At 33.9% G+C, this 23,997-nt stretch overlaps 1 protein-coding gene across 1 annotated transcript; it reads right to left on the bottom strand.

Moving 5' to 3' along the window:
- Nucleotides 1-910: 910 nt before the first annotated feature.
- Nucleotides 911-19,063, bottom strand: Anxa1 (annexin A1). The gene is made up of 13 exons (XM_076846056.2): nt 18,860-19,063; nt 12,801-12,880; nt 12,607-12,715; nt 11,991-12,085; nt 11,054-11,167; nt 10,529-10,619; nt 8,459-8,538; nt 7,729-7,785; nt 6,114-6,207; nt 5,155-5,250; nt 4,046-4,104; nt 2,399-2,521; nt 911-1,258 (listed from the first exon to the last, which is right to left on the bottom strand). The coding sequence occupies exons 2-13, from the start codon at nt 12,864-12,866 to the stop codon at nt 1,202-1,204; spliced, it is 1,041 nt and encodes a 346-aa protein (XP_076702171.1). The 5' UTR covers nt 12,867-12,880; nt 18,860-19,063; the 3' UTR covers nt 911-1,201.
- Nucleotides 19,064-23,997: the final 4,934 nt, after the last annotated feature.

Genomic DNA, 23,997 nt, shown 5'->3' with positions numbered 1-23,997 from the left:
TTTTCTTTTGTTACTTTTGGATACTTGTGATTAAAATCATCTCCTGTCAAAGGCCTGGCATCTGAAGTAAATTTTTACTGAGTCTCATTCCTTCCTCATACATGTCCTTTCTTCCCACAACTTTGGGAAGGAGAAGAAATTTCAGGACTTCAAATTAGGTGAAGAGTTTGTAAATATGCTATTAAAAGTAAAATCTATCAAAAGAAAAATTAATAAATTGGATTTTATTAAAATGTTAAACTTTTGTTCCAAAAAAGTCATGTTTGTATAAATATGTCAAAATTAACTCTACTGTAATGTACAACCTTTAAAAAGAACAAATTTTTGAATATTCCTAAAAATAAAGAGAATGTAAAGAAAGCTACTCATTACTAAAGAAAATATTACAAACAGAGAAAATCTGGCAAAGAACTATTATCTAGAATATACAAAGGAATCTCAAAAATTATCAATAAAAAATAAACAAGCAACAACACCAAATTCTAGCAAGGGTGTGGAGAAACTCAACCACTGTTCCATTTATGATGACAAAGTAAAATGGTATTACAACTTTGGATATGTTTGGCAGTTTTTTTAGAAAAAGTCAACATGTAATTGCCAAGAAACAAACATGAGAAAATTTTGTTGGTGCTGCCATTTCAGTTTTGTACTACTCCATGAAATATTGCAGATGTCAATTATAATGTTGGTGCAATAGAAATCCAGACAGCCTCTTGGTAATCTGTACTCAGATAACAAAATGTTAAGGAGTTCATTTTCCAACTCCATTAATATTTTCTTCAATTTAGCATGTGAAAATGATTTCATTAAATAATTGTCAATTAGCATTCAGGCTCCAGTCCCTTGATACCAAATTAAATCTCTGCATTACACATAAAAGAAAATCAGAATAAAGAGCCAATGACACCAATTGTCTTGTAACACTTTATTTTCAACTACTTGTACCTTTCTCAGGTAGTTACCAGAACAACTTGTTTATGGGGTTTTAGGGTTTATGGTAAACATATTTTTTTTAAAAAAAGTTTCTCTCTACTATATAGAGTTGTGATATAAAAATGACTTATAGGCTATATATTTCAGAAAGTAGGTAGCAAGACTGTAATCCCACTGAGCAAACCTTCCTAGTTAACCCTGTTACAGAATGAAAAGCTACAATTCAGCAATCTTCTGATGAGAAGGCTTGAGAACATCAATGGATTGTTTAGTTTCCTCCACAAAGGGCCACCAGGATTTTTTCATAATCTCCCTTTGTTTCATCCTGTTGATTCAAAAATAGTGTACCTTAGTGCTATGCAAAATCTTAAACAACATATTTTTAAATGTAGAAAAATTGCATATTTACAGACTATAGCATACATTGCAGTACATCAGTGATCTGGGATCTATAATCAAAATACTGTTTGTATAATTAAATAATACGTACAGCCAAAATCTGGTAAGTGTGGATTGTTATACAAAAAGCAAGGGCTTTCATGATTCAAATTATAAACTTCCCTGAGTTAATTATGTTGTATGTTAGAGCCATTTTTATCTAAGGGTAAAATACATTATATGGGATTGAATACAGTATTACAAATATAACCTCATATATATGAGAAAAATATTTTGATTCACTCACCAGAATCACTCACTTTTTATTTGTAGTTTTTAGTTATTGGATACAAATAAGTGTTAATTTAAATAGTTATCAATCTTTCAATATGTTCAAAACCCTTGACTTTTCTTTCTGTCTTATATTTCAACATCCAAATGAAATAACTTTAACATATATTTTATACATTTTACCATGATAAAATTAATTAAAATATTTTTAATAATAAGCCTTTTATCTTCTGACAGATTTTAATTGCAAAATAAATCATGATGTCTATGCTGGTAAAAATTCTGAAATATTTTGAATATTTATGCAAGAGCAAGTAAACATTTTCATGAATTAAATTGAAAAATGTACTAGTTCTCCATTACTAGTGAGTAGATTATGCCAGTGAAAGTTTATTGACAAAGTATTCACCTAGATATACTGAATTAATCTTATATATGAAATTTATGGATACAATGAGTTATCTCTTTTTTGTTTTTGTCATTTAAAAAATAAAACAAGTTATTACAATGATATTTGAATACTTCTATTTGAAGAAACATAAAAACCTCTTCCAGCCACACTATGAACCTATAAATGCTAGACAAAATGTTAATGTAAATCTAAAGCGAATACAAGAAAGAAATGTAAAAAAAAAATCAGTTACTTAAATAACAGGCAAATAATTTTCCTTATCTCAGAAAATAAAATTTTAAATTTTGTACAGATTTAATTATGTATTTAGTCAGTTCTTCTTTTGAAGATGTTCCTAAAAGAAATTTCATTTGTGGAGGTGAGACTATAAAAAGCACTACATACCAGAATGGCTTGGCACAGAGAGATACCATACATCTTCTGATAGTATGCTTTGATTTCATTCATGTCGATTTCAGAACGGGAGACCATAACTCTGATCAACGTCTTATGACGGGTTCCAGCACCCTGTACAAAAAAAAAAAAAAAAAAAAAAATGTGCCATTTCTTGTATTGTATTCAGAAGGAACTCTCATTAAAGAGGGATTTTAAAGTGAATCCCTTTTTATCTTTCATATAAACTCTATGGAGAAACTACCTCCCTATTCTTACACCACACACACACCCACACACACACACATGGGGGTACCCAGATAAGTGGTAATGAAATTAAAAGAAACCAGCTGCCTAATTAGAGCTTTTCAACCTCCTAACTGGTCTTCTACCAGTCAATCTTTCCTATGTCTGAACCATCCAGCAATTGCAAATAAAGAGCATTTTTTACAAAATTGTGACTCAGATCATCTAACTCATCTAGTTAAAATACTTCCTCAGTCTCCTGTTGCTCTCAGGATGAAAACTAATCATTTTATCAGCCTTAAAATGTCCTGCTTGACTGCACAACCTCTTCCACTGTGCACCATCACTCTGATGATATTTACCACCTGAAAACGGTTGTGCTACTGTCTGCTTTCAAGCTTAAGGACGTGCTGTTTCCTCTTCTTGGACCATCCTTGCTTTGACCCCCTTATCATCCACCCTTGTCCTTACCTGGCTCATGCATACTCAGGTTCAGGTTTTAGGTTAGCTGACAGCAAGCCTACGTGGTTTCTGAAGTCTGGGGCACATGTCCCTTTTTGCTCTCCCTTAATGCCAAGTAGTCATCATTACCCATCCAAATACCACATGGACAGTGGCTGGCATGGTGGCTGCAAATGTGCTAAGTACCCTATACCAGTACCTGTCATTTTGTGTTAGGCATGCCTAACATATCTACCCTCTCCCAGGATTCCTTAGTAGTATTTGAATGGTTAGAAACCCCCTGTCCCTATATTTCTCATATATTATATGAGAAAAAAAATATATATATATATATATATATATATATATATAATGACCTCCTCATTTTGGAATACAAAGAGTAAACAAAGATAACTTCATAACTATTCATTTGAGAACTCAAAATGAAAATATAGAGGTGGGATCCTGTATAATACTGTGCATGTTAGACAGTAAAGTTAAAGTGATATAGTTTTAAGTATCTCAAATTCATCTTAGTAATACCTTCTACTTCTGTAACCATGGAATGACATTTTAAAAGATTCACTATTAATTCATGGCATGAAAGATAGCATAATAAAAAAGATAAATGAAAAGAAAATGAAAGATTATAAAACCCACAACTTTAGTGGAAGTAGGCTACTAAAATCACACATTAAAAGGGAAGGTATATCACCCTTCCCTTGGTGTCCCAAGTTTTGCAAGTCACAAGTCAGCCATAAATCACTTACAAGCTGCCATTACAACCACAGCCATGTATTTTTAAAAATGCAACAAATCTAACACAAATAAAGTGTTAGATTTTCTCTTGCACTGAATAGAAAAAAGATTCTCTTCAATGAGAAGATATTAACTTCGATTTTCAAACAATATTAGGTTTTCTATACTGCAAGTACATTTATTCTCTAAGCAAAGCATATGAGTGGATGGTACCTTCATGGCCAGATGAAGCTTCTCAGCAAAGAAAGCTGGTTTGCTTGTGGCACACTTCACTGCAAGAGAGACGAGTTTTAGTTGATATATTCATCACAGAAGAAAGATGCATATGAAAGAAATAGGAATAGAGAGTTTTGCCAATAGGTTTCCATGTACCACTAGTTCTTTCCCATCCCAATATGAGACATTCACCTTAAAGAAAGATATTGTAACTCTCCAGATGGTGGTCCTGAAAATATCAACTATTTCCTAATTATATTTAATTCATCCCAACTGCAACTTCAAGAGTTACAGCTATCCCAAATAAACTCTCAGTGCACACAGGGAAACAAGCAAGTATTTAAGGTCATACAAGTAAGCATTTGAATCATTTGTAATAAGAACATTTTTTTAAAGTCCTGCAATACAACAAGCTTTAAATATAAAGAAGCTGCTCAAACAAAATACTAGCACAGGTCTATTTGTGGAGTTTTCTTAATTTGCTATTCCAAGGGAGTTCCATGGACCTACTCCTATCTACCAGAGGCTTGTTAGAAATGCAGAACCTACTGAATCAGGATCTGCATGTTAACACAATTCCCAGGGTATTCAACCATAAGCAAGGTAATATTTGAGCAGCACTTCTTGAGAACACAGATTCTTTTACTCTGATGGTCATCTCAATAATCTAGAAGACCTTTTAAACACTCAAATTTTCAGAGGCCAACTTCAAACTGCTAAATCAGATTCTCCTAGGCTTGACCAAGACCATACAACTAACAAATGGTAGAATAGAATTTGAATATACATTTATCTAATTCCAAATCCCATGCCTTTGGTGACCATTCTTGACTGCCCAGAAGCATGTCCATCTTAGTGTACCGCTTGGCATAAGTAGGTATTCGATAAGTACATTCTACTTCTCCATGTTTTTGAAAAAGGAAATAGTATCTGTTGCTATTAAGAAGATTATCATACTTCTTTGTCAGTCTTACAAGTAGCCTCTATCTGAAACATGGATGTATCACCTCTGAAGGTTGGTGCTTTGTTTATTTGTTTGACATATTAGGCAACATTAAAAACACAGTTAGTAGTTAGAAATTTCTTTGAAGCCCAGGATTACATACCAATGGCTGTAAGGCACTTCTCAATGTCACCCTTCAGCTCCAGGTCCAGGACTTTGTTCATGTCATGTTTGCTGTATTTGGTATATTTCTGAAAAACTGAACATTAAATTTAAATTAAGGTACATACGAATCATCCTTTAAAAAAGTCTAGCAAAATCAGGGTAACTGATTCAAGGAAATTCTAGGGTTGGCTAAACTCCAGCCACACTTTAAAAACTATTCATACAAATCAGCATAATATGAATACTTCATCTCCTCCTAGGAATGTAACCCATGTGGCCATTTTGGTGCTCCTGTATATTTGGGGAAAAGTTTGCAAGTGTTAACAGTTATTAGAAATGATACATGATGGCAACCATAACACTTACTACAACAAAATTATGTGCCAAAGCAAATGGATGTTCCCCCATATAAAGATCTGCATGGTGATTTTCTCATGTTTAGCATTAGAAATCAATGTGTTATAATAAGACAATGAGCTTTAGATAAACATTATGGCACTACTCTTGCCTTGGCTACTATTGGGCTCAGAGCAAGTCTTATGCTCAAAGGTAATAAGTCTTTTTGAGCTTTGTTTGGTTTTGTTTTAACTTTTGTTTTCTGTAATACCTGTGTAATCTTTTCTTCTTTTACCCCCAAGTGTTTTGGTTTGTTTTGCTTTGCTTTGTTGTAACTTTTGTTTTGTTCCATTATATGGGTATTTTTTATCATATCTAAGCCAAATCTTTGGGGAGAATAGAAACTGTGAAAATAAACAATGTTCCATGTGCCAAAGATGTAAAATGTATTTCCAATACACTTTAAAAATGGGCAAATAGCTGTATTGGGTCAGGAGCACTGTACCATATGATAAAGGAGGGATCTGAATAAGACTTTTCTCTTTCCCTGCTCTATATGTCCTCAGTGAAAAAAATTCCATTTTCCATGAACTGATACCACAAAAATATTTTTCTTGTTACCTCTACGAAGATGGGGATAGCTTCTTGAGGTAAGAATGGTATTGAACACATTCACATCTGTCCCCTTTCTTCTTTCTCCTGCTTCATATAAGGCCTGTCAAGAAACACAATAGATAAATGCTTGACTGCCAAAATGTTGTGTCCATCAGGATGGTAGATTTTCCCCAAAGCTTTTCTAGACAGTTGCTCTGTGCTCAATACAATCAGAGGATGCCAGAAGAAGACTGCACATTCCTCAATGACAGGGACCAATTTTGTTTGTCATGTCTGCCACTAACTCTCTCAAGGTCCCGTGTAAACCCTAGAGACAAGAATATATTTGCAGAACACATGTTTGCAGAATTACATTGCCTTAAGACTATGCTGCACATCAAGACCTCTTCAAGTAACTCTCTTTAAAAGATTCTTACTCTACTATTCAAAGTAATTATCATTAAATGGTACTTGTAAATCAATAAATTAACCATAAGCTAGATCAGGTGTTTTGATATTATAATTCCTAAGATTCAAATGCTGACTCCGAAATTTAAAGGCTATATAATCTTAGGCAAATAATTTGACTTTACTGAACCACAAATTTTCATCTTTTGTAAATGAAATAGATAATCCCCTGCCCTATTGTCATAAGTGTGCTCTGTTAACTTTGAAATGTTAATTACTATCGTCCTCCTGGGTCACACTAATCCATGTAGCCTCTATAAATATACATCTAAGTGCCCTGAGAGTCTTAAAATGGAAAACATATTCAGAAATGTCACAAGCAAACAAGAATAATTTTTATCATGGGCAATTATTCAAGTGCTCACTCTTGTTCTTTTATATGCTTGTAAAATTTCTGTTTAAACAATCAAACTTTCAATAAAAAGTTATTTTTAACTTTTCAAGCAAAATGATCTGCTATGTATGCATTTAATTAAACAAAAATTAATTAGTGCCTGTTGCAAGATAATGTACTGGTACAGTATGTTGATCTAGGTGGACAAATAAGTTTTTTTTCTTTAATGACTCATTGTGCTGGGAAAGCATAATGCAAATAATTGTTCTTTTTAAATGGAAATTTCAGATCCAAAAATGTTCTGCTTTTTTCTAACATCAACAATGGTTTACTGCATAAATAATGGTAACTTCATGAATGGTATGCAACAGTATGTTTTCAATGATATAACTTTGATATTATAATTTAAACTGTTATAATATCACTGCAAAAATTTTAGAATATAAATTTGTATCTGTAAAGCATTTCATAATCACAGTTAAAAGAATGTTAGATGTGCTTACTGTTTTATATTTTGAACTTAAAATTTTTTCTTCCCTTTCTTATACTTGATAAAATTAAAATTTAGAATTGTTCTCAATAAAGCAATTCTTGGAAAACAAACAAACAAACAAACAAAAATTCTCATTGTTCTCTTTTAATCCTCTCTGGCTGTATGAGATCCATTGAAAACTTAAAGACCATATTTTCAGTCTTGAACCAGGAAGCTGTATCTCATTCAGGGAAGGAATGTTAAGGAACCACTGGCTTCTCAGCAAATCTGAACCCTGATGTCACACAGGGTGACCTGTGCAATGTAAGAAGACCTACTGAAGCAATATTTGCTGAGCTCTTGCTTACCCTGGCATCTGTATCAGCCAAGTCTTCGTTCACACCCAAATCTTCACATCTGTCACCCTAAAAAGAAAAAAAAAGTCTCATTCTATCATAAGCTTTAAATAATCACATGATTTACTTAATTCCCTTGAACTCAGACACATAATAATTTTTGAGAAAAGAGAGTCAAAAGAGAATCTTGTCTTGTGAAAACATGGATAAAAGTGAGGGGCACCATACTAAGTGAAATAAGCCAGGCACAGAAAGACAAATACCACATGACCTCAGTTAGATGTGGAATTTTAAAAAGCTGAACTCACAGAAGTGGAGAGTAGATGGTTACCAGAATCAGGGGGAAGGGAAGATATTGACCCAGGAGTACTAATTTTCAGACTGGAAGCATAAGTTTGGGGATCTATTGCACAGCAAGGTGACCAAAATCAATGATTTAATATAGTGTATATTTCTAAGTAACTAAGAGAGTAAATTTCAAATGTTTCATCATAAAAAAAGGATAGGTAATCAAGGTAATGAGTATATTATTTACCTTGATTTAATAATCCCACATGTATACATACATAAAACATCAAAATGTACCCATAATTGCAATTATGATTTATCAATTAAAATAGTATTTAATTTTTTAAAAAGAAAATAAAGAAAAACATTTAATTACTTATTTCTAGAGAGGGTTCAAATATCAGATTTTACTGTTCATGAAAGAGCAGAGAATTTCCCAAAGTATTTGTTATACCTTAGCAAGAGAAAGCAAAGCATTCCGAAAGTCTCCAGAGGTGTCTGAGGTGATGTCTTTGGCTAGATCTCTTTTCAGTTCTAAGAAATAAGAAAAACAGGTTTTTTAGTAAGCTATTGAAAAACAATGGTGCTAATGATAGAATAACCATATCTGACATGTCTGTATTGGCTTACAACCTATAATTGCCACAATGTCCACTGACTTATGAAACATATTTCAAATTATTATCCTTTTTGAATAAAATTTGAGAAATTAGAACCGGTGAAATTTTAGATAATGAAATTTATTTCCTAACCAACCTAGATGTCCTTCAATAGATGCATGGATAAAGAAACTGCGCTTTATAGACCCAATGAAATATTACTCAGTCTTAAAAAAGAATGAAATTATGGCATTTGCAGGTAAATGGATGGAGCTGGAAAATATCGTGCTAAGCAAAGTAAGCCAATCCCACAAAACCAAAGATCAGATGTTTTCTCTGATAAGTGAATGCTGATACATAATGATGTGGGAGAGTGAACAAGGGACGAATGGAGGAACTTTGCATTGGGCAGAGAGGAGTGAGGGGAAGAGAGGGGAGGTGGTGGTGAGAAAGCTGATGAAAGAGATGGACATTATTACTCTAGGTACATGTAGGATTGCACAAAAGGCGTGACTGCATTGTGTACAACCAGATACATGAAAAGTTATGCTCCATTTGTGTACAATGAGTCAAAATGCGTTCTACTGTCATGTATAGCTAATGATAACAAATAAATAAATTATTTCCTGTAGGGCTTTGGAAGCAATCTGAATAACACTGTGAATGAAAACCCAGAGTCAAAAAGTTTTTTCTAACAAGAATAATTTGCTTAAGTAAACATTTATCAAATAATTCTGAAATAAAAGTATGCCAGAATTAAGCAATATAGTGAATAGAGCAGGTATTTAAAAGAATAAAACAAAAATACTCACTTCAACATAAATTATTTATTTACTTTAAAAAGTGTAACTATCTTGTATGCAATATAGCTTAATGATGTATGTATGTGTATAGAGATATTTTAACCTGTCTATATACACACATTAACTGTACAAAATCATGCTGTAATAGAAAAAAATTAGCTGAATTTGTAATTGACTAGAAACAGAGCAAAATAATAAGCTATCAATGGACTAATCTTCATCATAATGGAGAAATATGGATGTTTACCTTTATGAAATATGCTTTATCAAACAAAAATTAATAACAATGTCCCTTTTGATTATTATCACTGATAAATAGATATAAGGTAAACATAATGACATAAACATTTCAAAAATTAAGTTAAAATCTTCTTGCTTTCATACTTTTATTATATTGTTCTAAAAACAACATATAAGAACTTTTGGGCTTTCAGGGCTTGCTATGAGACCAAGGGAGGAAAATATCTAATGGAGGGAGTCATGTATTGGTTTGGGGAAAGAAAAGGAAAATAGTAACTGATATGTGGGTATCCTCTTATTAGTGGGGAGCATGTCATTTAAATGAGATATTTCACTGAATAGGTAAAATGAGTCATGGTTGGTCTCTCTATACCATGAATCTAATTGAGGTAAAGAGTATGGGAATCATTTATGTTTATAATGGTACAGTTAAGGTTTCCAACATAGAATTAAAAGTACCTAATTCTTTACCTTGTCAAAGACAGATGAACAATATTTTTGAAGATGTTTTATTACATACTCTTCTCAAAAATAAAAAAAAAACATAATACTGGACCATTTTTATAAAATAACTCTCAGAACACAGTGCTCTGAATTAAGATCTCTATCCTAATAACTTGAGCCCATTAGTTCTAGATGGACATTTTCTATTAAATGCCAGCCCTATGTGACCTGGGACCTGGGATATCAGTACCCTAGCACATTGAATGCTGCCTGATAACAATGTATGCTTTCAGTAGACATGTGCAAAACAGTAAAGACACATTTTAATAGATAGGCTTTCCAAAGCCTACACAACCAACATCTGCATTTAATTTTAAGATAGTGTATCAGGATTCCTTTCCCAGGAGCACACTTGGACTGTTGAACACTACAACTTACCATCTCTGTAGACTCTGTTAATTTCTCTTATTTCTCTGTTATTTCTTGATGCCAAAATTTCAATCAGAGTGTCTTCATCAGTTCCAAGTCCCTGAATTGAAAGAAGAGAAAAGGAAAAACATATACAAATCTGGATTCAAGAGGATCAACCAGATTTTTTTAAATTTAATTTGAATTCAAGTTGTTTGAATTTAATCATGTCAATTTCACCTGTAATTTTAATAATTATGATAAATTCTATTTACTGTATGCCTCTAAAACAAATTGGGTTTAAAAACCAATATTTCAGGTAAAGACATAAAAATGCAGATATTTGACTTAGATGATGTTCAAGAAGGATATTAGTGCCAACATTTATTTTTTCTCTACTAATTTATATTTATTGAATTATTGATTTACTAATTCACCGAGCTCCCACTGATTGGCATACACTATACTAGATATTGAAGAGGTGATGCTAGGAATAAGCAGACTTGCTCCATTTACTGTCCTAAGAAAGGAGTTTTGCCTAATCAGGAGGGTTACCTTCATGGCAGCACGGAGCTCATCTGCATCAAATTGAGCTGGAGTTTTCAGCAGAGCTAAAACAACTTCCTCCAGGTGACCTGTAAGGGCTTTCTTCAGAGTTTCATCCAGGGGCTATAAGAAAGTTTAGAAGAAGTTAGGTGCTAGTTTATATAGCAATGTGGTGATACTTGATCTTAGGTCATCTTGAAAGAACTTCCTAAACACAGCCATCTTTTAGAGCTCCTTCCCTTCACCTTGACAAGCATGAGAGATATTTAGGAATGTCATCTTCATTTTTTAGATCTAGAGAGATTAGATGAAATTTACTGAATCTATTTTTAATTTCTTAGAGAATAGGGTTCTCAATCTTAATACGGAATAGAAATCACACAGTTCAAAGAACAGAAATCTGTGTATCAACAGAAAATAGTAGTAAGAATACTTCAAAAATATGATATGAAATTTTCCAAGCATTGAGCTTTGCACTGCTCAGATAAGTACTATCATTGAACATCAATGATTTACAGCTTTCTAATGGCAGCAATTTAAAAAATTATATCCATATTTTCTGTAGAAGAAACAAAGCTTACTTCTAAAATAAATATATACAAACTTTAAATTTCAGCTCATTTTAAATTTAGCAGAAGATGCATTTCAATCAAAATATATTCTTTGTCACCTATATTAATTTTAATATTTGTTATGTTCAGATTGAAGACTTATCTCTAATATAGAACATCACTTCTGCAAAGAACTTACACAAAGATGACCAGCATATGAAACCAACTAATTTGCTAAACTTGAATCAATTGTAATGAAATGGATGAATAAATACTGCAATGCCAGTCTCAGATATAATGGGAAAATGATAGCTAGAAACTTGAAGAACTAGGTAAGTATGCTTCAGAATCTATGATGATGCATAAATGAAACCCAAATCAAACTTCAAACCTACCTTTCCCTTTTCCTGGAGGTATGCAGCTTTGATTTGTTGACGCTGAGCATTGTTTCTCTTAGTCAGAATGTCAATAATGGTTGCTTCATCCACACCTGGAAATAAAGAGACTCCAGGCTTTAAAATCAATTTTCCTCATAATCAACAACTAACATATAATGATTCATTTTTGAGGTGCTCCAAGTGAGGTTCTTAACAAACAAAAAATATAAATTATATCATCCCAAGAAATAAATGCCACACTACTATCAAGCTAAAGTACTTAGGATGGCATTTCATTCATTTGAATGAAAAATGAAACTCCAATTAATTGTCCCTGAACCTCAGTGTCACAGGGTTTGGTCCCAGTTTAAACCCTAAAAGTGATCAGAATGGTGACTTCAGGATTCAGTATCTGCTTGAAATGGGCTCAGTGGATACCTGTTATAGCAATTATTCCATTGATTATACCACATTTTTCAAAGTAACAAGAAAGGAAATATATCTTCATTCAACAAAGAGAACTTTAATCTTCAAATGAAATTCTCTTTCCAGTCTCTCAAATCTATTATTCAACAGCCAATGGAAAGCCACTTTGGAGTTCTGGGGAGCAGCTGTTCTCAGGAGACACACTCACCTTTAGCCATTATGGCCTTGTGCAAAGCTTCGACATCCGAAGAAGGATTGAAGCTAGGATAGGGGCTCACGGCTGACCCAGGACCACCTTTGGATGATTTCACAGTTTGCTGTGGTAGAGAGACAGGCATACATTAATGTCCATTTACTTGTGTTAATTCCATTTTAATATGGTAACTAAGTCATTGTACTTACAATATATTCCTGCTCTTGGTTGTCAATAAACCAGGCCTGCTTGAGGAATTCTGATACCATTGCCATTTTCAAAGAAGTCTCTGGAAAGAAAAGGGGTAAATGTTTTTATGAAACAAACCCACCACACACAAACACTCCCCTTACATACCCAAGACATAGCATTATAGAGTTACCTTGTGCTTACTTGCTGGGATTGTATTTAGGGGCATAATAAATATGAAGTGTTGGTATTTTAAATGGTCTAACTCTAAAAAGGAAACTCATAGCCTCCACTCAGAAACTGAACTCTTTCTTGGTATATTTAATCCTAACCTTCTTAGAGCAAGTGCTGGCTGAGCAAAGCCTTTTACGAAAAGAGTCAAGATTAATCTGTCAGAAAGTAAAAGAGAATAAAACAGAGAAGTTGATCTTATTTGGAAAGCTGAAAAGAGTTTGCTGGGGCAAAAAAAATGTTGACAGAAGCTGAAACAAAGAAGTTCAAATGTATGTCCAAAGCATTAAGGAAATGATACGTTTGTAAAGACAAAGTGGCATAATTTCATTTATATTTCAGAAAGAACCTTCATTGCAGGTCATGGAGAATGACTAAGAGACAGACAAGTTGGAAGATTGGAGATCACTTAGTAGGTTATTAGAGAACCTGTGTGAGATGAATTAGGGCCTCTACCATGGGATGCTTAGAGAAAAAGCATAAGTTTTACATTTGTGAGGTCAATATTCTGTAACAATCTGCAGGTGTGGTTTACTTAAAACTCAGTTTACTCAAAAATCCATGTATTTCTTCCCAAATCATCCACTTTCTTCTTCCATTTCTGGGTGAAAAATGGTTTCACTACTTATAGTAATTGCTATCTTCACATTTCGTTCTATCTGAACTAAGTATTAGACATGTGTTTTTTTCCTCAACACACATGCACGCATGCATGTACACACACACACACACACACACACAAAGCTGGACATGGATTATTTTGTACCAATATTTTTTTCTAACAAGAAGGACTGGAGTGAAATTGCAACATACATGCCCTGATGTCAAACTTTATCTTAAATAAAATTTCTTAAATTGTTCTGTTGTGATAATATTTTTACTTAATGGAGCATATGTATTTTTTAAACTTAATGCATGTTAAAAATTAATGTGTCTTCTGTTTTCTTCATTACACACACACAAAAAAAAAATGCCATCAATGATCCTTTTTCTCTGGAGCTGTATTTTAGAAGCTCATACTGAAAATCTACCCTGATATCTCTTTCCAAACCCTTTTGTTATATCACTTTGGAGACTACTCTCATGGATTCTTGTGAAGGAGGTTGAAAAGATAATCTCTGCAGTTTTAAATTCATGATATGAAGTGAAGTGACTCATGAGGAGTAAAACTCATAACCTGATTCCTTAACAGCATGTTCAGACAAAGTATTTTAATCCACACCTGCTGAAAAATGACTGCATTTCCAAGTAATGAGATTAAATACCTGAGGGAAATAATATCCAAAGCAGAAACAACTGCCACTTAATTATCATGGGGATTGTTCAAATTACTATTTTGTCATCTGTGTGAAAAACCAGTATATTGTGCATTCAGTTAATGTATTTTCTTCTCTCCAGCAACCCATAAATTTAGCTGTTTTCCTATGGTAAAGTCATGATGTGCAGTTTTGCACAAGATTTTACTTCCCATTATAGTCTAATCTGGTGCAATTGCTGTTGCCACATGAAATTTCAAATGCAAACTGTTTAATTGGTACATCCTACATTTCATAGCAATTCTAGTAAAATTTCAAATATTCAGAATTTCTTTTTCATCATCTCACTCAAACCTTTAATACAGTAGAATCCTCAAAAGAAGTAATATAATTGGTCACTTGGCAAAGTTTTTTTTCTATTACTTATAAAAACATGTTCAATAATTCTATTCTTTTCAACTAGAGAAGAAAAACTCCTAAAGAGAGCAAAGCAGAAACTAAGAATATTTGCAAATGTGCTATTAAAAGTACATCAATTTAAAACACTGAGAAAGTATAGGAAAATAATGATATTGCTGTATTAATTACATAACACAAAATAACAATAAGGGAGTTGAATAATTTATTTGACATGAGTGTCCTTAGACAAGAGAGCTTTGTGACTTGTAACTTCTGAGTGCCTACATTTTAGTCTGGACTCTTGGCCTAGAAACATAGTCTAGGAGAGAAAAGCATGAGAATGAAATCACCCTCAAGACAGTCCAGGGAGGGAAATGAAAGTTGAGTCTGTCAAATAACATCTTCTAGCTCTTTGCAAAGCTTAGACACAAGATCATGGTAGGATGTAAGAAACTACTCTAAAGGAAACATATTTTACCATAGTCTGTTAGTTTAGTGCCCTCATCAAATTTCATGTATTAACAGAATTTTTGCATAACCATAGCACACCTTACAAATACCACAGCAAAACAAAATTTTGGCCCAATTTTATTACTAAATCCCTCTGCCTATTCAGTACTTTACACTGTGTGTGAAAACCACCTTAAACTTAAGAGTTCACAATAGAGTTTCTTTTTTAATACTATGTTTAAAACTTGACTAGGGTTTTTAAGATCCTATTCTACTAACTATTTTAGGTTAATACGTATTTTAATTAGCTACCAGTGAGTTTCAAACCAAGTTTATCTCCATGAAGAGCATCAGCTATTTTGGGGTGAAATTAGCTATTTGTACATAGGGCTGACCTACAAGAAAATTAATAATGTTCCACATTTCTTCTGACTGATGAACAAGCACTATATACCAATCTCAGTTTATCTGTGGACTAAATGTGTAGCTTTTTAAAGGTTAGAACATTTTTGTATATTTGTGTGTCCTAAGAGAGTCCCCATCATTTTTCTATCCTTATCAGCCTTATGAAAGGCAACTTCCAGAATTTGTGACAGAGGAAGCTTTGTTCTGCGGTTGACCATAACTTCCTGGTTACAACAGTGATATTACTATATTAACTGCATAACACAACATACAAAAGCTAACCGGCTTGAGCAATTTATGTGACACAAGAGAGTGTCCCTGGAGGAGATATCTTCGTGATTTGTCTTGGTTACATGCAAGAACTATCAGAATTCTGCAATGCCAGTAGCATCGCCTCTTGTTTGGAACAACTTTATCATCATAATCTCATTTTCTGTCTAGGAAAATAGAGTGTGATTTTCAGTCAGTGTTGTAGCTAGTAGTGGCCAGAATTGTGACACAAATCCATGCCTTCTGACTTCTACATATTACATGCTTTAAAAATTAGTGACCAAAAGACAATAATATCAAGGACAATATTATTTTTAATAACTCACACTTGAAAATCACATTCATTAACAATCAAACCATGGAGACTATAGCAGGTTTCATAGCAGCACTAGGGAGTTTATTTTTAAATGCTTTGACCTAGTACTTTTTTTTTCCTTGACTATGTATTTTATAAATCCTTACCATTGCTATTCTTGAGAAGAAGACAATTAAACTATACAATGGCCTGATTCTGAGGAACCAATTTATGAAATGTAAATTTATAGATGTTTTACTTCTAGCTTTTTGAACAGGGAGTTTCCATTGCCTGAAATGTGCTTTCTCCTGCACACCCTCTTCCTTTCACCTAACTAACTGCTTACTTCTAAGTGAGGACTTAGCATAAAGGACCCATCACATCCTACACCAAGCCTTCATTGAGTCCTCAGCACTGGATTGACCTTCTGTGCTCTCCCAAAGCATACTGTCTTCATCTCTGCAGTAGCTCAGCCATTGTGCTCTTACCCCTTTCTGAGGACTCATTTATAGCCCCCAGAAGCATTCCATGAGAGCAGAGCAAATATACCATTCATTATGTACATCCTAACCCTGGCAAAATGCCTGGTATTTAGTATGTTTGTAACTATTATTGAATTAATAAATAATGCATGATTGCTAGGATTTTAGAAAAGATCTATACCGGTTTAATCAACATCTATCCATATCTATAGAATAGCAACTTAAAAACTAAAGTACTCCTGGCCTTGGATTTTCTTCATTTTTTACTTATTTATTACTGGTGCATTTTAATTATACGTAAAAGTGGAATTCATTATATCAAGTCCAAATTTGTATGTAACATAATTTGCTGAGTTTTCCCTCTCCCCCCATCCACTTGTTTTACTATATTGATTTTCCTTCTATTATTATTATTATTAATAATATCTTCATCATTATTTTAATTAGTACATTATTATATACATATATATATAAGCAGGATTCACTCTGGTATATTCATAGATGGATGTAGTATATCTTGGTAGATTTCTTTTCCTAGTAGTTCCTCCTGCTCCCCTCCTCCCTCACTTTAGATCCCTTTCCTCTATTCTATTAGCAATTTGACCCCAAGAAAATATCAAACTTCTCCAGAAGGTTTTAATTGATAAAATATAAATCTTGGAATGAATAGTATCTAAAAACCATTACAGCTCCGAAGTACCAATCTTAAATTTCACCTTGAGTAGTTGGAGGTGAAGAAAGTTAGCCTGATGAAGGAAGGCTACTATTGGATCTATCATGATCTTCATGATAAATATCTGTTAGAACTCAAAGGAAAAGGAAGTAGCTTACTTCAAAACAATTTATAGCTTATCACCAAATGTAATAGGCCCATTCACTTTGCTTTGATGTTAAATAAGTCATAAATTAATGGTTCTAGAAAGAATTAAGAACAATCAGTTTAGACAGCTAGTATCATGTACTGAAATCAACTTTGCAGATGTTTTGATTGAAAAAGTACTTAATAAGCTTGAAACTCTAGCTGGTTCCCTAATAGTGTTGTTATTATTTTGCCAACATCAATCATATGTTGGGTGTCTGCCAGATGTGGATGCCTGGAGCTAGGGCGGTAACATAACTTCTGGGTAAGAGATCATTTCAGAGTTATGAAACCAGTATTTTTCCACATTTGAATCATTTGTAACATGCCTTCTCTTACAGCTACCAAAATACTTTTCTGCAGACATAGGAGAACATTGCTTTTTCAAAGTGTCTACATAATTTTAGGCACAACCAAAGCAAGAAAAAGCACATCTTTCTTAATTAGCTAACATTAAAAATTAAAAATCAAGGCATTTAATTAACATTTAAAATGTTTAAAAGAAAAATCCTTGAAGGAACATTTGTAAGGTTATGATTCATAATCTCTCACGTAGCAAAGCTCTCAAGACTTGCTTTGTGTTTTTCTAAGGAGTTCTGTGACCATTAGCTCATTCAACAGTCAAGATACTGCTAAGCTAGAAGAGCTTTTTGAAGGCCCCTCTGGCATTCCCATGGGATGACTTATCTGACACCACCCAGGAAATATTTCCTTTCCCTTAGGTTTTCAAACCAGCACTGGAAAAGCCTGTCAATGACACAGAGACTCCAGGGAAAAGAATGTGACCACACCCTGTTTAAATGAAATGAGTAATAAGCGGGCCTTCTTAAACTATATGAGTAAACATAACATTAATTTTAAAACGTTAATTGCAAAGAACACAATTACCGCTCTGAGGTCTCTTTAGTTTGCCTTACAAAGAGAAAAATAAATTATAAAACTTAATAGTTCCTTGTAACCTATCAGTGACACCCCTGTTTCTCTGACCAACCCCCCCCCCCACCAAGTACCCCCTCCAGCATGATTTACATGTAACATACACACACAGCTCCTGGAGACAGGGGATCCAAGGAGGAAGGAAGGAAAAACACAATCTTTCCAGGCTGCCACAGGCCAGGCACATTCTTTCCTTCTTTTCCATGGTAACTCAACAACAGGACAGGAAGAAAACTTAACATATTTTTGAAAATGTTCCTTAAATAAAATAAACATTACAATTTGCGATTCTTAGAATGTACATAAATATCCAATGTGATTTTACAGATTTATTAAAGCATATTAACGCAACTAGCCACAAATTCTATAGAAGCAATAACATTCAAGTTCATCAAACTCCTTAGAAAAACACAAAGAAAAATCTAAAGAGTTTTTACTGGTGTTGGAAAAGTTTTCAAAACAACCCAAGCTATTTAAAGGCAAAATCAAGGCTTACCTTTTTTCTACCTTCTGCTAAAGAATGAAAGAGAGGCTCTTCTCTGAAGGTTGCAGTCTAGAAGTGGAGCCTTGTACTTCTGATTTTATAGGATTTGAACAGAGGCCACACCTAGCAACCAGAAGTTAGTAATTGGCTTCCTTTTGTTTGAAGTACAAGGCTCAGCTTTGTCCAAAAACAAAGTGAAACGACTCTTGCAAAACTACTCACTAAACCAACTCAGCTGACAGTAAGAAGAAACGGAAGGACAGATTTTTTTTTCCTCCCTTCTTCCTTTTGCACATTTTTCCCCCAGTGGGAAAGAATGCGATACAGTTTCAAGTATGCAGTGCTGTCTGCTCAGATCCTAATGCCAAATATTGGCACACTTTTAAATTAAATAGATTGTACATTAACTTGAAAACCAAAAAAATCAAAAGAAAGAAAAGGATTTGAATTCCAGCTCCATTACCTATTACTATGTGACCCTTAGGACATATTTAATTTCCCTGAACTTGTTACTACTTTTGTATATAGGAGTAATAATACCAATGCTGCCTACCCACAAGAATTCTTGTGACAATTGCAAAAAAAAAAAAAATTGTAAATTTTAACATTATTCAGGGATGAGTAATTTTCTGTTTTCATATCTCACCATCATTTTTTCTGCCTTCAAAATAAAATTATTTTTGTACCTGTAAGAAATATTAAAAAAATTCCAGAGGGGTTCCAAATTTTGAACAGAGTTAAAATTAAAAATTTGAATATTATAACATTCAATAAAAACACTAGCATTAGAGCAAGGCCTATCTATATTAATTCTTTTGAAGAAAATCATTCATCTATAAACTTTGATACAAATAGATCCTTGACACTGGAAAGTGATTGAACTAAAACTACACATTCAAAGGATTAATGGAGTAGCAACTATCACAGAGCAGGTATCATAAGAAGTTTCCCACCTGACATAAGGAAGGGGAATTTGTTCCCGTAACCTCAAGAGTGATTCATTTTTAATTCTTTATTAAACCTTACAAAATAATGTATGATGTTTCCATAAAACTATGCACAAATGTGAGCTGCCTCACACATGGTTCTGTTTATTTTGCATTTTAGTGCTTTGTTCTTTTTCCTCTTTCCTCATAGATATCTCTGGTAATTATGTAGGTCAGGCAAGAAAAAACAATGAGAATACCTTTGTAAGATTTGGCAATATTTACAACACAATGCCAATTTCAATGAAGTCAATATAGCCTACAGTCAGATGGTCATCTAATTTGAATATTGGAAAAAATATCTATCTGTATTTTGGTACCTATCACATTGTTAAGTGCTAAATATAAAAATTAATTAATTAGATGCTAATTAATTTGATTGATATCTTTGAAAATTGATCTTGACAGAGGTAAACTAGCTTCCTAATAGTATATTTACATTGTCAGCTGAGAAGGGAAAAGATAATTATGTAAAATATGGTTTCTTTTCTTTTTTCTATTTGTGTTTATATTTCTAACTTTGGTCTTGGAAATGTTGGCTCATACTTCCATAATGACACTCTTGTGAAATGAAGAAAAAAGTCCATGTATTTTTAAGTAAAATATAGCAATCTAAAAGACATGCCATCTTATTTTGTTTTTGTTGAAACCAGCAGCATGAACCAAGGGAATTGCTTTACATGTTCAGATTTGCAATGTGCTGACAAACCCAAAATAGCAACAATAAACATAGTACTTGTGGTAGAATTTGGAAAAAGAAAGTTTAAGGAACATTTTTCCAAAATTAACTTCCAGCTGTGGCTTTAAAGGCAAGGGAAACTCCCAAACTTAAAGGAAAAGAAATTCACTAATCCTGGAGTAACATTGCTGTGAATAATCTGTTGGAATCTTTTTTCCCCATACAGTCATAATGCCAAGTAGATTTTTGGAAATAAAAGAAGACATAAAATATGTTACCACTGAAGGAGAGTCAGTTTTTCAATGCTGTACGGGAGAGAAATGCAGATAACTACAACCCCAGAGAAAAGACTCACCACTCTTCTGTTTCTAGAAGATGATTCATCAGCTCCATTTACTTTACAAATAGCAAGAGAACATAAAGTAAATGAAGAGGAGGAAAGAAAAGCAGACAGTTAAAAGCACCTAGTACATATTACATTTTCACAGCATACTTATTTCTACTTCTTTTTGTAAAATCTGACAGTGAATAGGAAACAAAATAATGAGAAAAAATAGGGAGCCTCCCATGTACCCCTCATACTGTGACAGAGAAAGAGCAGCAGAATGTCTGACATTGGTGAGGTTTCTCCCCAACCTTTTTATTAAGCTTTCTCTAAGCACTATTTTCTCTAAGCACTCATATGGAAGAAGAAGTGTACTCAGAATCATGGGAAAGAGCTGGGTGCAGTGGCACACACCTATAATCCCAGAGGCTCAGGAAGCAGAGGCAGGAGGATTGTAAGTTTAAAGCCAGCCTCAACATCTTGGGGAGACCCTGTCTCAAAATAAAAAATAATAAGGGCTGGGAATGTGACTCGGTGGTGAGGTTCCCCTGGGTTCAATTCCTGATATATATATATTATACACATATTATACACACACACACACACACACACACATACATGTGCACACACACACACACACACACACACACACATATATACACACATCATGAACAGTGGTTCACTGAAATCCCCAAATGTCCCCACAGCTTTCTTATACTCACTATTTTATTACCAATGAAAGTCATTGTTTTAATTTCTAATGTGTTCTCTTATAAAAGGACTTTGAGAACTAATGCTCTAAATAGGTTGCCCGTTACCTGTAGATAAGTCTAGGTAGGTATGTTTAAATATGCTACCTCATTTGTTGGATCTCATTTAAGAAAACAAAAAACAAAGTTATCTGTGTGCAAACAAGACCAAAAAAAGCAACTTCATTTTCTTAATCACATCTGGTATAGGGAGATGACTGGTTAAAAGAGTAACAGATCAACCCTTTGATAAATTATGTTGCTTTTCCTGATAGAGATTCAGGGGAAAAAAAAAAAAAAACAATAAAGGTATCAACCTGAATGCAACAATAAAGCCTGGATCTGATATTTCTCTAAAAATTAGTCTGTTAACTAAAAAAGAAAGTTCAGTTGACAAGATAATTCCAAAGATATATGTGGACTATATAATTCCTAATATAATTACTCAGAATCATTTTAAATCTAAAGGAAAAAATTCATATATACATTTTACAATATAGCAAGTCTTCAGATAATCATCATTAAGCCTGCTCATGACATGAGCAAAAGTTTCCACATCCTTAAATTTAGAAATGATGTCTGTCTTGATTTCTATTTTAATCAAATTGGTTAAAAAATAATTTAAAATATTTCTCTTTTTTTTTGGGGGGGGGGGTGTAATGGGGTTTGAACTCAGGGGCATTTGACCACTGAGCCACATCCCCAGCCCTATTTTGTATTTTATTTATAAACAGGGTCTCACTGAGTTGTTTAGTGCTTTACTTTTGCTGATGCTGCCTTTGAACTCACAATCCTCCTGCCTCAGCCTCCTGAGCTGCTGGGATTACAGGCATGAGCCACACATCTGGCTAAAATAATTCTGTTTTGCATTTATTTTTATTGGTGCACTATAATTACATATAACACAATATTCATCCTTCCATATTAATATATACACATAACCTAGTTTAATAGAATATTTATTTTACCTAGAAGAGTTTAAAAAAAAACTGGGTGGGAATGAGATCTTCACAAGCAAGACTGTTAGAAAGGATGCTCTGCACATTGCTATTTGTTTAAAAGCAAGATAGCAGCAGTAATTAAAATAAAATATACACACAAGAGGATAATTCCAAAGAACAGAGAGCAAGCTGAGAGCACGTAATCCTGGGCAAGCACTGAGGAGAGAGTGTCAGGAAGGAAGATGTGAAACCCATTATGAAAGGCTGGTGTTTAGAAAGAGGCTTTAGAGGGGCCTGTATTTGGAAATCCAGAGGAAGATGATGGCCTTAAGCATAAGTTTCAGAAGTAGAGTGGAGAGAAAGTGGTTTGAGAAGGGCATTAAGGGCTGAGGGATGGAGTTAAGTGACCTCACTCTCAGGCATAGACTTGCAGTAAATGGTGATAAAGTGAAGGCAACAAGGCATTTACTATGAAGTGAGAGTGGAAAACCTGCATATATTTCTGGGTAGAAAGTTAGAGGCTATTAAGGTAAGAGAGTGAAGATAAGGAATGAATGATGCAGTTGAGGGACCATGCTTCTAGAAGATTTCAGAAGATAGAAAAATCAGTACAGAGAAAGCATTACTACCCTTAGAGAAGAGGAATACCCCTTCCACCAGGAATCTCCTCGTATTCTCCTTTCTTGTTGAAGACCTGATGGGAGGAAGGCGAAAACCCAGTAGTATAAGGGAACAAATGTAGTCATGCTAAGGGGCAAAGATGTAGCACTGGCAAGAATGTTCAAAGGGAAGGTTATGGGAAGCAGCAGGGAGAAGACAGCCATCTGCAGGCCAAGGAGAGATACCAGGGTCAGATCCTTCCCTCACAGTCCTCAGAATGAACCATTCTGATGGCTCCTTGATCTTGGACTTGCAGCCTCCAGAACTATGGGCAATACATTCTATTAAGCTGCCAGACCACAGAACAGCTGCAACTGATGCTCCCATAGTCTTAGGGGAGGCAAAGGATGGGCCAGAATGTCTGCCTCATGAAGCAGTTGCTTTTCCATGCCTGAAGAACTGAAGCTAATAGTGGTGAACGTGTTCCTTGGGGTGCACCCCCAGGAAAGTGCAGGTGCAGAACGGCAATTGAAGAAGAAATGTCTCTCATTCATAGAAAACATACATTTTTGCACTGTATCAAATAATGACTAAATATAAGAATAGCTCTTTGACGAATATTTGCTCTTCATATTTGGAAAAGTTGATTACTATAAAGAGGTTTTAAAAGACTTTGTTTTGTGTATATGTTATCTCTGATTTTGACAATGTCTTAGAGCAACACTTTATTTTCATGTTGCAAGACAGATGTAACTAGTTTAAAGGAATCAGATAACGCTTTAGTTTTGCAACAACATATCACATTTTTTTTTCCCAACAGTTATAATCAGGGCAGGGGATATAATGCCGAGTTTAATAACCAAATAATTC

This window comes from Callospermophilus lateralis, chromosome 2, assembly GCF_048772815.1.
Source record: "Callospermophilus lateralis isolate mCalLat2 chromosome 2, mCalLat2.hap1, whole genome shotgun sequence".
Lineage (NCBI taxonomy): Eukaryota > Metazoa > Chordata > Mammalia > Rodentia > Sciuridae > Callospermophilus > Callospermophilus lateralis.
The sequence above is the reverse complement of the archived record's forward strand: the minus strand, read 5'-3'. Positions and strand labels throughout refer to the sequence as shown.

Coding starts and splice junctions, on each gene's coding strand:
- Anxa1 (XM_076846056.2), bottom strand. CDS start 12,866: ATGGCAATGGTATCAGAATTCCTCAAGCAGGCCTGGTTTATTGACAAC. Junction 8,539..10,528: donor TAACAGAGTCTACAGAGATG/GTAAGTTGTAGT, acceptor CTTATTTCTTAG/AACTGAAAAGAGATCTAGCC. Junction 4,105..5,154: donor GAAGTGCCTTACAGCCATTG/GTATGTAATCCT, acceptor TCTCTCTTGCAG/TGAAGTGTGCCACAAGCAAA.